We start from the raw sequence: 13883 nt of genomic DNA, 5'->3' as shown, positions 1-13883 counted from the left end.
ACATTGTATGATATAATATGGTGACATGCAAATGATGTTTGTTGTCTCAAACTTATCTTTGTTTTTATTTATTTTTATTCTCTTCCCCTTTGCCTCCTTCCTAACCTTGCCGTGCATGGAAGCTGTTGGCTCTTGGCAAGTTACGAGCTAAAGGGCTGAAGCTCGAGCGAGAAGACCCCAATTCTTTAAAGAGGAAGAGAACAGACAGAGATGTCGTAGCCCTTCAGGATCGGGTGGAAAGAGGACTCGCCACATCAGGTCAGATCTGAGAATTATTTCCATATTAAAAATTGCAATAACAAACTCTGTCCAAACTATTCGGATGCCAGGACGACCATTCTCCAAACCCTTATCCCCTCACACTTCCACCAGGTGCTTGCCAGCAGCCAGCATTACAAGTCAAGTCTGGGCTTGGCTGTAAACCCAGAAAATAACTGATATTTTGATGTCACATGAAATGAAGTGCTGTGCTGTAAAAGTGGAGATCTTCATGTTACATCAATTTTTGCGCATTTTGTGCTACAACAGAAAAGTGTGAATTTAACGAGTAAATATATTTACCTTTTTTTGAGAAATTACAGTACCAGAGTGCACAAAAAATCCTTCTGTGTGCTTGCAGTATCAATGCGGTGTTCGAAAGCTCCATTACTTTCTCATTTTGATTATTTGAGGATTGATCTTGTACATTTGCATGCATTTTATCATCTATGAATGTGAAACACTATCAATAGTGTTTTTTTGTAGTCTCCATGCTGTGGATAATTTTGTTCTTCTCTTATTGCAATTTTCAAGTTTGGCCTTGTTTAGTAGTAAGTGGTATATTGTTCTACAACGTCCTCTCTTGCATCGATTCTGTTCTGCCTCTAGGCTTCCTTGTTGTGTTAGGTGGTGCCATATCATTTCTGTGATGATTCCCATAAGAAGTTTGTATGTTGTTGGTAGACATGTTATCGTTCTATACTTGTGAGGTACAGTTACAGTTAGCTAGCCTGGTGTTGGCTTAGCAGTTAGGGTGCAGGCTTGGGATCCTGGGTTCAAATCCCGGTCGATCGCTGAATTAACGCCAGGGGGGTTGACGCATCCTGTCATCCTTCCGAGGTCGGCAAATTGAGTACCAGCTTGCTGGGATGAATGATCAAGGTGTGTACCCCGATTTAGAATAGGTACACCGTATCCCTGCGCATCGTAAGAGGCGACCAAGGGTTGGCGTCAGGAAGGGCATCCGGCCATAAAATCATTGCCTCAAACAGGGAACCATGATTGTCATGGGGCCCGCAAGGCTAACCCCCGCTCTGGCGGGGAAAATGGCCTTAAAACGATCATTCATTCATTCATTCACTTGTGAGGTACAGTTGTTGGGTTTCCTCAGATTTTGGGATGAGGAAGGTGTTATCTTCAGAGAGTCATTCATCCATTACCTCCTCCTCTTAGATAAGTTTGCTGAATGCTTGAGCATCGTGATTGTGTAGAGCATATTGTTGCTTTAGCCAGAATTTTGGAATTGAATCCGGGCCAGGCCTTTTTAAAATTTGGCATTTTTACTCGTGTTTTTTATTTGTTTTCTTCCTAAAATATCACTAGGCATTTCCTTTCGATGTTGTTTTTTTTCTTCCAAGTTTTGGATTGAATCTGTCTCCTTGTTGTGTTCTTTTGGGTCCTCATAAATTCCTTTCCAGAAATTTTCAAGTTTATCTTTCTCGGGGGATATGATATGTTTTGTTTTTGGTTCCCTACTTCACGGTACAATCTTTTTGGGTTAGTTTTAAACTTGAGGTTTTGTTTTCTCCCTTTGCTGATTTTGTCGTAGTTTTATTTATTTTTCTTTCTTGCTGTTATTTCTATTTTGAGTTTGCAATCATTACCTCTGCAGTGGCCAGCAAAAGTATTCACCCCCTTCAAATAATGCCACATTTAAATGAATTACGAATTATGTAGAAATTTCCAAATGAAATTTTTATCTGTGACATGTCACAGATTTTCAAGACATTCGCGTTGCTGTTGTTGTTGTTGTTGTTGCTGTTGCTGTTGTTGCTGCTGCTGCTGCTGCTGTTGTTGGGGTTCTTGTTGGGGTTCGATTTTTGAATTGTGCACCCATTGGTCGGACAGCTGCCGGACCACACCCACATCTGTCACTCGACTCCACCCACCATAGTGTTGAGACGAAAAGCTATGGCTGCCATCTTGTTTCCTGCTGGGCCTAGCATATTATGCCGATACAGGTCTCTGCTGATTATACACTGTCCAGCTTTGTTGCGTCACATATCCATTGGCTTTGTTTGGGTCGAGTGTTAAATTGTTAGTAAGGTTTAATCAAGCCTGTACGCGTCTTCCTGAAAAATAGTGTTGCATAATTTTTGAACGGCACCATAAGCACGTTTCCAAATTGGCCCGTTGTTGGGTTTTTAAAGCCAATTCCATCATGCTTAATGACAAAGTCCCGCATGTTGAATGACCATGTCCAGGTCTTTGTGCACAAAAGGTTTATTACCACAGAGAGAGCTGAAGGGTGGAAACTTGCTAACTGAATAAACCTCTGACGTTCTTGAGGTCCACACCTAGATCTACTGTAATCTATATACCCCAGAGATGATAATACCCTGACTCTTCCTGCTGCTCCTGTTCGGAGTAGGTGTACTAGTCGCCTGAAACCAGACCCAGCTGTCCGTCAGATTTGTAATTTATATTGAACCAAACCATGAAGAATTGCTTCCATGTTTCTTTATTTACCATTTCAGCTTTTGTCATCAAATGTTCACAAACGGTTGTTATGCGAATATGGAGAACAAAAATCAATAAAGATAACACTTATATGCAGTATATATTTTTTGCCTGTTGGCTTCGTCAAGTTTAGTTCAACTACAACGCGGACGCGGACGGGCTTTGCATTTTGAGATGCTTTCTTATGACTTTATAGAAGTACTAGGAAGAGTACCTGGCATTGCTTGGTGACGTCCTGTTGGCATTTCAAAGAAATGAATTTGTATTTTTTTTTTTTCTATTTTTTGTAGGTGTCTAAAACACTCCCCTACCAACACCCAATAAGGAAAATTTATATTTACTATGATATCACACACACACACACACACACACACACACACACACACACACACACACACACACTAATCGAGGATAATTTTACATTACCTTTCTTATAGCTACAAAGGCTCAGGCCCTACTACACAGCAATTTTTTTAATAAATCGAAAAATAAGCGAACTTTTTATCAAAAATAAAAAAAACCTTTTTTGCCTAAAACACTCCCTGACACTCACTGATGAACCTCTGAAAGTTTGACAAAGAACCGCCCAGACATCTCTGAGAAAAATGGCAACACCCAGACACACACAGACAGACAAACGGCTCGCTTATATTATACATTGAGTTGCACAAGAATTGTCCACATGATTTGTTTTGTTGTTATGATTTGTTATTTCCAACAACGTATGGTTTGTTGTGGTAGGTTCTGAGTCTCCTCCTGAGGAAAGCAGCCCCGAAGGGAAGCGTTACAACAAAGAACTGGAGTTTCTGCATTCTTCTGACTTCCAGGACATTCTGCGAGCTCGCTCGAGCCATGCTGATATGGTGGCACAGGCATGTGTGATCTCTGCTCACCTATCTCTGGTGGCCTTGCAGCAATGCTTCATTTATTACACGTTTGTTCTGTAGATGTTTCTTCGAAAGTTGAATCATGTTGCTGTTCTACATCGTGAGACAATTTGCACAATTCTGATTACATCTCTCACTGATATGACCGGATCTGCTGTAACTAGCCCTTTGATAAGAACTTGAGGACCTGCTCACCAGGAAAATCGATTTTGCAATTTTGGTTCCAATAGCGAATCCTGATATGCCTTTGGGGTTGCTAAAAGCCACACAGCAGACATAACCAGGGAATTCATAGCATTTAGATATCGTAACAACCTTTTCTGTTGCTCAGTTGTTGACACTCAATCCAGTAGCAAATGGTTTCTACATGTTAGTTAATGTGAGATGTGTTTTGTGTCATGTGACTTTGTGTAAACTATAAAGGGTTGGTGCTTTTTCGTATCATGTGCTGTTAAGGTCGTATGTTTTATTGCTGAAGAGGCCTAGTAACAGACTTCCTCTATAATATCTATAATATAGAATAGGACTGGTCCCAGAAGACTGCCTTTGGGCACTCCAGCCTTGACAGGGAGAGAATATGAGAGAGTCCTGTTGAGAGCCACATGTTGCCAACAACAGCAGAGGAAGGCATTGGCCTTAGATATCATTAGCAGAGAGCTCAAAGCTCATGTGCCACCATTGTGCCAATATTGCCTCCCTACTTCAGGTTGAATAACCTTACTCTTTTATGAGCCTTGACTTCATACTCAAAAAAAGACAATTCAAGGCAGCCAAAAACAACAATTGTTTTCAAACGTCACAAAGAGAGAGTTAATGGCTATATATATCCGGACGCTGCGTGTGTAGAAGGAGGAGGGTTTTACTGCCTGATTGTGCTGCGATGACCGCTGAGCCGGTTCTGAGTTGGTAAGATGTGACTGTTTGCCTTGGCAAAAGTGACGCCGAATATTTTTGTTTGGTGTGTGTGGAATAGGGTTGTTGTTCAGTGTGAAGGGTAGTGCAGCGCTATGTTCCTTGGTGTAATTTTTAGAAGAGTGACTTGATTTTGAGGTCCTAGTCCTAGTCTCTATAATATACCTCAAAATACTCGGCTTTACTTTTAACACTTCAATGTCTGTAATGAAATTGCAATTCAAGACCTAGTTCTCAGATATGAGGCCTTATTGAAATCGATCTTCACAAGTCCAACACAACACAAACAAGCGTCCCATTAGATCTACGAAGCATATAAATGAAAAGTGTACTTATACATTTGCCATCAATTGACAGTCACATCTTACCAACTCAGAACCGGTTCAGCGGTCATTGCAGGCAGTAAAACCCTCCTCCTACACACGCAGCATCTGGATATATATAGCCATTAACTCCCTCTTTGTGACGTTTGAAAACAATTGTTGTTTTTGGCTGCCTTGAGTTGTCTTTTTTTGAGTATGAAGTCAAGGCTCATAAAAGAGCAAGGTTATTCAACCTGAAGTGGGGAGGCAATATTGGCACACTGGTGGCACACGAGCCTTGAGCTCTCTGCTAATGACATCTAAGGCCAATGCCTTCCTCCGCTGTTGTTGGCAACATGTGGCTCTCAACAGGACTCTGTCAAATTTTGTCCCTGTCAAGGCTGGAGTGCCCAAAGGCACTTCTGGGACCAGTCCTATTCCCAATAGTCATTAATGATCTTTGACTCTGGAAAATCCTCTCTATCTCTTTGCTGATTATTCCACCCTCTGCCAATACTCTGCCATGTACCATCCCTCATCCTCCAGATGGGCAGACAGCAGCCTCTTCGCTCTCTGCAAACCTTGCTAAAATCACGAGCTGGTCAAACACTTCGAATATCTTTCAACCCTGACAAATTTCACTCTCACTTTCTCTCTCCGAAAGAACTGTCTGATAAACCCTCCCATCTACTTTATTAACGATCCTCTTGAAGAAGTTCACTCACTCAAACTATTGTGCTTCACTATAATTTACGATCTTTCTTGGGAAAACCACATATCTAAGATGGCCTCCAAAACCAGTTACCGACTGGGCATCCTCCATCATACAAAGTCTTTACTTGGCGCACCTGAACTTTTATCTACTATATATAAGGCCTTAATCCCTGGTGTTGGGCTAGCGGCTAGGGTGCCGGCTTAGGATCTTAGGATCCTGGGTTCGAATCTCGGTCGATCGCCGAATTAATGCCAGGGGGGTTGACTCAGCCTGTCATCCTTCCGAGGTCGGCTAATTGAGTACCAGTTCACTGGTAATTCCCTGTTTGTCGTTGAAGGCGGCAAAAAGGGTTGGCGTCAGGAAGGGCATCCGGCCGTAAAACATTGCTTCAAAAAGGGGACCAAAAAACAACAACTACCACGGTCCCCGAAAAGGCCAACCCCCGCTTTGCGGGGAAAAATGGCCTCTAAACGGTGGTTTTTTTTTTATATAAGGCCTTAATCTGCAGCATGGTGGAGTACTGCTCTCCCCTCTGGGCTGGCTTCCCTGCCTCACACATTGCTCAGCTTGACGCTATGGAAAGCAAGGCCTTCAAAGTCATTGGAATCTGGAAGACGAGTATTTGTGCCTTTCACTTTCACATCACAGACATCTCGGTGGTCTCGGTGTCTTCGACCTCCTCCTTTCTGGTCTAGCACCAGAAACCTCTGATGCCTAGCACCAGAAACCTCTGAGCGGTCTAGCTCCTCCCACTGCCCACCCTCTCAGTTTTCTACATGGGTGCACATGGTCTGCCAGTAACCCCCTTATCATGAAACTCCTATAATCCAGGTTCACTGCTCACCACCACGCATCTTTCCCACCTGTGGAATCAATTTTCTCAGTCTGCTCAATCTCACTCTTCCCTACAGGGCTTCAAGATAGCTGTTCATCACCATCTCATGGCATCCCCCACCATGATCATTTCTAACCTCATTAACCCTCCCAAGCCCACCTCTTTCCAAGATTCTAGTTTTTCCTTCCACTTCTGTGATTGAAAATTTGTTGCTGTATCTATTTTGTTCACCCTTTGTGCCATTTGCTAGCCCTCATTCTTCCTCAAATATTTTATTTCTCCAAGTCTCCCTCTATGTTGTGTTCCCCACCCCCTCTCTTTTTGCTGGTCATCTGTGTTCTCTTATGTAATGATCCATTTGTGTTAAAGCTCCTCTGCGAGCCTCGACAATGTATATCAAAAAAGTCTAGTGTGGGTTTTACTTTTGATCCAACTATAAACTGTCACATTGGGCGGGTGTTCACTGGTAGGGTGTTTCATTAGAAAGTGCACCATCCACAGGATGGGATGTTCGGCTCGAGTTCTGCTACAACATTTGTTGTTGGTGAACGTGAAAGATCCCATGGTGTATTTTAATTTAGAGTAGGAAGATTTTCACCTACATCCTGGCCAAATGTCAAATCCTTGTCAGAACCAGCTGCGGTGGAAAGGCAGGTCTGGCAAACCGGCTTATGAAAAACCTGAGCCAATTTTGCACACCATGAGCTGCCGAAACCTCACGGGACCTTACGGAAACGGGACATGATGCATAGAAGTTACAAGTTGATACAGCACACCGTACCTAATCCTTTTATATGCACCAGTTTTCCTTTGTGAGAAGAGGTGAGAAGATGGTTTGAGTGATGTGTTAATTATTGTGAGCAGGCTGATGAAGAGTTACAGCAGCAGTACTTCCACTCATTGGAGAAAAAGGAGCAGCTCGAAGAGAAAATGAGGGACACCATGGAGGTCCCATGTCGGGTTGTTTCTTGTGCACAGGTGTGAGGGTTTGGTTGTTCGAACATGCTGTGTAATAACACTGTGCAATAACAGATAGATATGATGCATCCCCTTTTCCTGCAAGTGCCTTCTCTCCAACACATTTCCCCATGTGTTCAAAACCCCCTCTCCTATCCCCGTTTCATAAAAGAACAAAGCCCCCTCTCCTCCCACTTCTGTCGCTCTCTGAACTGTTGCCGTTGCATGTGTAACGCATCCGGCACAGATGTGCAGTGTTGGGAGTGTGACAAAGCACTGCCCAGATGTGTAAATTTCCTTTGTCTGCCTTATACCTTTCCTCATATACAGTATAATATTCACCAATGGGGCTGGTCAGTCATCAGTCCACCTTTAATTATTCACTCATGATGTCTTTGTCTCTGTCTCTATCACTCTCATTGCCACACAGTGCAAGTACACACATTACCGCGCACTGGATAGCTGCTTGGAGCAATCTCACAAGCTGACCTGGCATTCCGCAAAGAAGCGTTTCTTTCGCTGCCGCCATTGTGGGGAACGTGCAGTCTCCTTCGATCGTCTGCCCAAGAGACACTGCCGGTTTGTGCTGTGTTGTGTTGTTATGCTGTTTGATGCTGTCTTTTGGCAAAAAGGAAAATGTAAACAAATTTTCAGAATTCAACAAGGACTTCTCAACAAAAAACCATATTGTTAGTTTGCTTTTCATCTTCACATTGCTAAACTAATGACCACATTGGTTAGGAAGGATCAATCAATATTCAGCAAACATCATTCCCAAGGTGAATGCCACTTTTGTCGCAAATCTTATGACAGCACTCCCAAGTGTTTGATGTGGCTGTCACAAATTTGGCAGCCGTTGCAATCCCGAGCCACTGGCATTTGCAAGCAGGTTCTTTTAGGGACTTTTCCTGATAGAGCAGTTTCCAATTACAAGTGGTGTGTGACTTAGTTTTGGAAAAATGTTGCGCTTTGCAATACCACATCAAGAGCCAATGCCGTGATTGGTATAACGGTAATTGACTTGGAGGGCACTGCGGAACCTTCGTTAGCACTGCTTCATATTAAAGTTTTGAGATTTGCTTCATATTCATATGAAGCAGTTGATGGTGGCAAACAAAATGTAGGATCGAGGGAATATTGGCTAAGTGCACGAATAATACTGTTACGGCCCGGGTTCGGGTTTACTACGAGGGAGTTAGCCTCCGCTCCCTCCCAAACTTACCTGACCTGAGGCTGCCTCGCACGACTAACTTCGTACTTCGGCAGGTTGCGAACCAGCAACTACGAACGCCAATTGGACCGTCGCGCTATACCTGTACCACGTGACTGTTTCAATCGGGGAATGTACCTTCCCTCCGGCTGTACACCACTTTAGACAGCCGAGCGAAATCCGTTGGTAAACGCCGGGGTAATGCTAATTTTGTTACAGTCGATCTTTAATCTGTGCGAGAAATGGCGGATCAATGGAGGAAAAGACTTTCATGGACAGATAGAAAGGAAACGTTTAACAATTTGATTTATTTACAAATATCTACAGTTTAATTTTTCAATAGGAAAGGAAAAAGGACGAGAAGCAGAAACTTAGCTTATTCTACGTCTTATTACGATTACAACAAATAAACACGACATGAGCCCAGCACACATTCATGGGGGTGGGGGAGGAGAAAGAACAAAAGTTGGAAACCTGCTAGCACAAAGGGCTACACTGCTCCAGGTGCCTCTCCTCGCGACGCCCCCGTCCCAGAGTTGCCACCAAGCAGGTAATGTTGATCCCAGCACGGACAGGCAGGTGAAGGTTGATCGTCAGCACGGACTTGGTCCGGTAAGGTCGATCATCAGCACGGACTTGGTCAGGCCAGGTAAGGTCGATCGTTAGCACGGACTTGGGTAGGTGAGTGTCGTGCACACGTGCACCGAGAGGGAGTCCGGCAGCCAGCAGAGAACAATGAACACGTGCTGAATGAACAAAGTCCAAAGCGAAAAGGAGTGCCAATAAAACGGGTTCAGCCACAAGGTCCAGTGTGAAAGAGAGTAACGCAGGCACGTGCTAGGTCAACAATGTCCAAAAACCAAGAGAGCGTAACATGCACACGTGCAGAGGGGGCAGACAGAGAGAATAAATGCACAGAAGCCTGTGAGAGAGTTCGGTCGAGAGCGGTTGTACACGTGCTCTGCCAACAGGGTCCAAAAGCCAAGAGCCTACAAAAACGTGTTGAATCACCTGTTTTCCACCCTCCCCGAGAGTGGGGGGGGGGGGGGGGGGTTGAGGGTGTCCTGGCTCCTGATTGGTGGAGCCCGTTACTCCACCCACAAGCTCCCCCGAAGTGACTCAGGCCCTGATCGGTGGAGTTTCGCTTCCCCTGCCCCCACAAACTCTCTCAAAGGAACTTTTACCTGGTGCTTGGATGGTGTGCCTTTGAGCCTGTGTGCACCTGCCTGGCAAATTATCCCTTATGAGTGGAGGACCTGTGTTTCCCTCCCCAACGCATAAAGACATACTAACCCAAAATAAGGGGAAGGGGCTAAGATAATGGTCTGCTATGAAATAACTATTCTAAGGGACCTGTATGGTGGTTGCCATTACTTTTTAGTGGTTTCCCAACACCGCAACAATACGTAAATTATAACTTATCCTGCAAGAGATGTAGTTGGTAGAAAATGAACTTCAATCATACTTCGGATGTTTCATTACAAACTGTGGAACCGCTTCCGTGTGGCCGAAGACGTGCTTTACATTTGTGTGGCTGAATACCAAACGCTATTTTATCCACAACCAAAAATCATCAGAGCACATTCCAGTTCACTTTAGCTCGCATGTGCCAGATGTGCCATTGTTAACATGTTCAGAGCCATCTATAGATGAGTCCTATTTTATATAAAGGAATACTTTGTTGTTGTGTTGCTCAGTTCTGGTTGAACAGACCGGCAGCACAGAGATAGCCGATCAATCTCACAGGAGCGACCCAGAGATCCCTCACATCCAAGATGTTGTGCTCTTGCTTTGCCTATGTGAAGCCAGGACCGTTCAGTCTTCCATGAGGAATACTTTGTTGTTGTGTTGCTCAGTTCTGGTTGAACAGACCGGCAGCACACAGATAGCCGATCAATCTCACAGGAGCGACCCAGAGATCCCTCACATCCAAGATGCTGTGCTCTTGCCTATGTGAAGCCAGGACCGTTCAGTATTCCATGAGGAATACTTTGTTGTTATTATAGGTAGAGCATTAAAAAAAAAAATTGAAAGCTTTTTTATTGCCATTAATATAATAATTATTTTTTTTGCTTTCAGATTGATCCATTATGGCTGAGAGATTAACTGTTGTTTTGTTTTTTATTTGTTTTTATTGAAGTTCACCCTAAACAAGGCTGAAAGGCACGAAATGTGAAGGGCTACAAAGAAAAATAAGAAGAATGAAAACTGGCCGAACGTTCATCTCGTCCTGAAACAAGGAAACCTCTTCACAGCGGGACAGCCATGCCCCCATAAAATGATGCAACCAGCAGATACAGGCTGCATACGAAAGCTAGCTGAATAGGAACCTCGTCACAGGACCATTGTGCAGGAGGGGGTAACTAGACCAAGCGGAAAAACACATTTTCCTACCCCCATTGGGTGTTTTTTTCGGAGAAACCATCTCCGTACTGGATGGCCCTTGGCTCCCAAAGCGATTGACATACAAACAAAAAACAGACAGAATAACAAACCAGATTAACCAATATACAGAACTTACGAATCTTCAATTTCACAAGTAACAAACAGACAGGGTGAAAAATTAACCTCCTGCCACCTTAGGTGGTGGAGGTGATTATGACGGCGCCAGACAAGAAAATGTTATGTGGACAGTCGTCAATACACTGAAGGAAATGTTCACAAAACTCCATTCTCTTGTCACATCAATCGAGAAACAACTGCTGAACATAATGAGGTTTGTGTGGTTTCCACCAAAAGTCCTTCTTCAACATTGACTGAATTGCATGATAACTTGCTCCACTCTTGGTATACGTTCCTGATCTTTCATCCTTAACCGAACCAGTTGTTATAAGCTTTTGTTGACAGTTTGTAATCGTGTTTTTTTAATCCAAAGGGGCATGTCTTCCCATTTCTTGCCACTACCATCATTCAACTGCAATTACAGACTGCCAAACTTCATACCGTGCAGCAATTCAGGCTCTTTGAGCAACATTTAATCTCTCAGGCTTAATGGATCAATCTGAAATCAAAGAAGAAGAAAAAAATTGATAGCAATAAACTGTCTTTCAAAAAATTCTTATTTAATGTTCTAACTATAATAACAACAGCTTTTTTTTTTTTTTTTTTTTTTTTTTTTGTATACAAGATCGAGGCTCGTGAAAGAGCGAACATTAATCACACAGAAAGACAAACAGACACATAAAACAAATAACATCGGGAGCGGTAGACAAGATGGGGAGAGAGGGGGAAGGACACAAACACAACATTTGAGAGCAGGGACCGAGAGACATGGAGACATCGAGAGATCTGTGGGAGGGAGAGGGCTTTGGGGGGGAGGCATGTGAAGGGGGGGAGGCATGTGAAGGGGGGGAGGCATGTGAAGGGGGGGGGGGGGGTGGGAGAGGTATAAACATATGGACACTGCCAGGATTTCCAGGAAATAAGTTGGAATTTCAAACAAGGTGGATCTGGGGTGAATTAGTGGGGGTAGAAAAGATCAAGGTTATGGATGGGGGAAGATAAGAGATGGTGGTGAACAGCTGTTTTAAAGACCTGGAGGGAGGAGAGGGATTGAAGGGAGTGTGGGAGTTTGTTCCACAGGCGGGAGAAAAGAGGAATGAAAGAGTGAAGGTGAGCAGAGAGCCGAGATTTCGGCAGTTTAACCATCAGAGGGTTGCTGGCAGATCTTGTGCGACCTGTAGGAATATTTGGGGGACAGAGCACAGAGAGAGCTGGGGGAGCAAGGCCGGAGAGGAGTCGGTAGAAGACAGAAAGCTTATTATCGTAGAAGAAAGCTTATTTCTATATTTAAAATAGGGACTTAATTATAGGTCACCCTATATATTGAATAGCCAAAGCTCCATCCCAACTTTGGGTATGGTAGATCACTTGGAGGAGTCCAGGAGAAGATGCATTTTTGCAACACCAGTGACATGATTTCTGTGGGGTCGTCGAACATTGATGTTGTTGGAAAACATCATGGAGAGTGCCATAACTGATGGTCACCATCTGAGACCATGTTAGGCGTGTCCTCTGCAGGGACAAAATCCTCCAGGCGATTGTCGAGCCAGATGCATTTTCATACCCATTCCTGATACTTTATGGTTCGATACTCTAAGAGTGTGTTGAGATGAAAGTCGTAGATTTTGTTTCGATTATGAACTTGTAATATATTTTAAAATGGACACTTCTTTCAAACCTTGTGCTTTCCTAAAGCTTGTGCATTTTAATGAGCTTCATTTTGGCCTGATTTGTGCATTTTGATACAATGGGCATGAAGCATTTAAACTGCACTGTGCAGGCATGGCCTTTGTAAAAATAAATAAATAATTATTTATATATATATATATATATATTATATATATATATATATATATATATATATATATATATATATATATATATATATATATATATAATTATATATATATATATAATTATATATATCTATATATATATCTATATATATATCTATATATATATATATATATAATCGTTAGATTAAATAAGACGTGGACGTAGCTTCAGGACGTCGATCTTTAATTGTCGACAAGCTTTCGACCAACAAAGGTCTACTTCTGAGTCTACAAAAACAGCATGTATATCAGGCATGTATATCAGTCAAGTATGTATCGTGATATGTGTGTATGATGTGTGATATGTGTAGAAAATGCATACAAAAGGAAGAGCCACGCCAAAGTTCACTCACCGGCCCCAAGTTCAACGGAAGTGAAGCGCACCTTCCAGTTACCGTTTGCGTTACAGTTCCGGTGCACGTGCACATACAAATATAGAGATATACATACATAAACACACAAGCAGATATTAATATACCATTTATATTCATATAATATATTTATATATTTATATAAATGGCATATAAAGGTTGAATGAATGAATGAATGAATGAATGAATGGGTTACGGTTAACAATTTGATTGGGTTGATGTAGGAACATGCTTTAGTCATCAAAATTTATGCCATGAGGGATTTTTGTCCGAAGTTTATGTATCCAAAAGGACTCACGTTTCAGAATCGTGGTGTGTGATCGATTTGTGATTGATTCAATGGCAGAGATTTGAATGTCATTTATAGAGTGATCCAGTTGATTAAAGTGTATCGTGTAAGGTAGAGATTTGCCCTGACTGGTGTGGAAGTTATTGATTTCTGACCGGGTGTTATTAAATCGTGTGTAGAGTGTATTCTCAGTTTTTTCAACATATTGTTTGGTGCACTTTTGGCAAGTGATTAGGTATATGACCCATGTAGATTTGCAGTTCATATAGGAGGTGATGGGGAATTTTTGTCCAGTGCTAGAACTACAAAATTTGTTTCCTTCTAGTAAATGCTTGTGAATAATGCATTTG

At 42.7% G+C, this 13883-nt stretch overlaps 1 protein-coding gene across 2 annotated transcripts in view; it reads left to right on the top strand.

The window, feature by feature from the left end:
- The window catches only part of MCM10 (minichromosome maintenance 10 replication initiation factor), an 87103-nt gene that overhangs the window by 58864 nt on the left and 14356 nt on the right, over window positions 1-13883 (top strand). For both annotated transcript variants that reach the window (XM_078786520.1, XM_078786521.1), the window contains 4 exons: window positions 123-258; window positions 3460-3590; window positions 7234-7347; window positions 7757-7905. In XM_078786520.1, coding sequence (XP_078642646.1) covers window positions 123-258; window positions 3460-3590; window positions 7234-7347; window positions 7757-7905 — 530 coding nt within the window. The remainder of the gene's footprint in view (window positions 1-122; window positions 259-3459; window positions 3591-7233; window positions 7348-7756; window positions 7906-13883) is intronic.

This window comes from Myxine glutinosa, chromosome 11 (assembly GCF_964187855.1).
Source record: "Myxine glutinosa chromosome 11, kmMyxGlut1.1, whole genome shotgun sequence".
NCBI classification, from domain to species: Eukaryota; Metazoa; Chordata; class Myxini; order Myxiniformes; family Myxinidae; genus Myxine; species Myxine glutinosa.
Note: the sequence above shows the minus strand (reverse complement) of the source record. Positions and strands in the feature narration are given on the sequence as shown.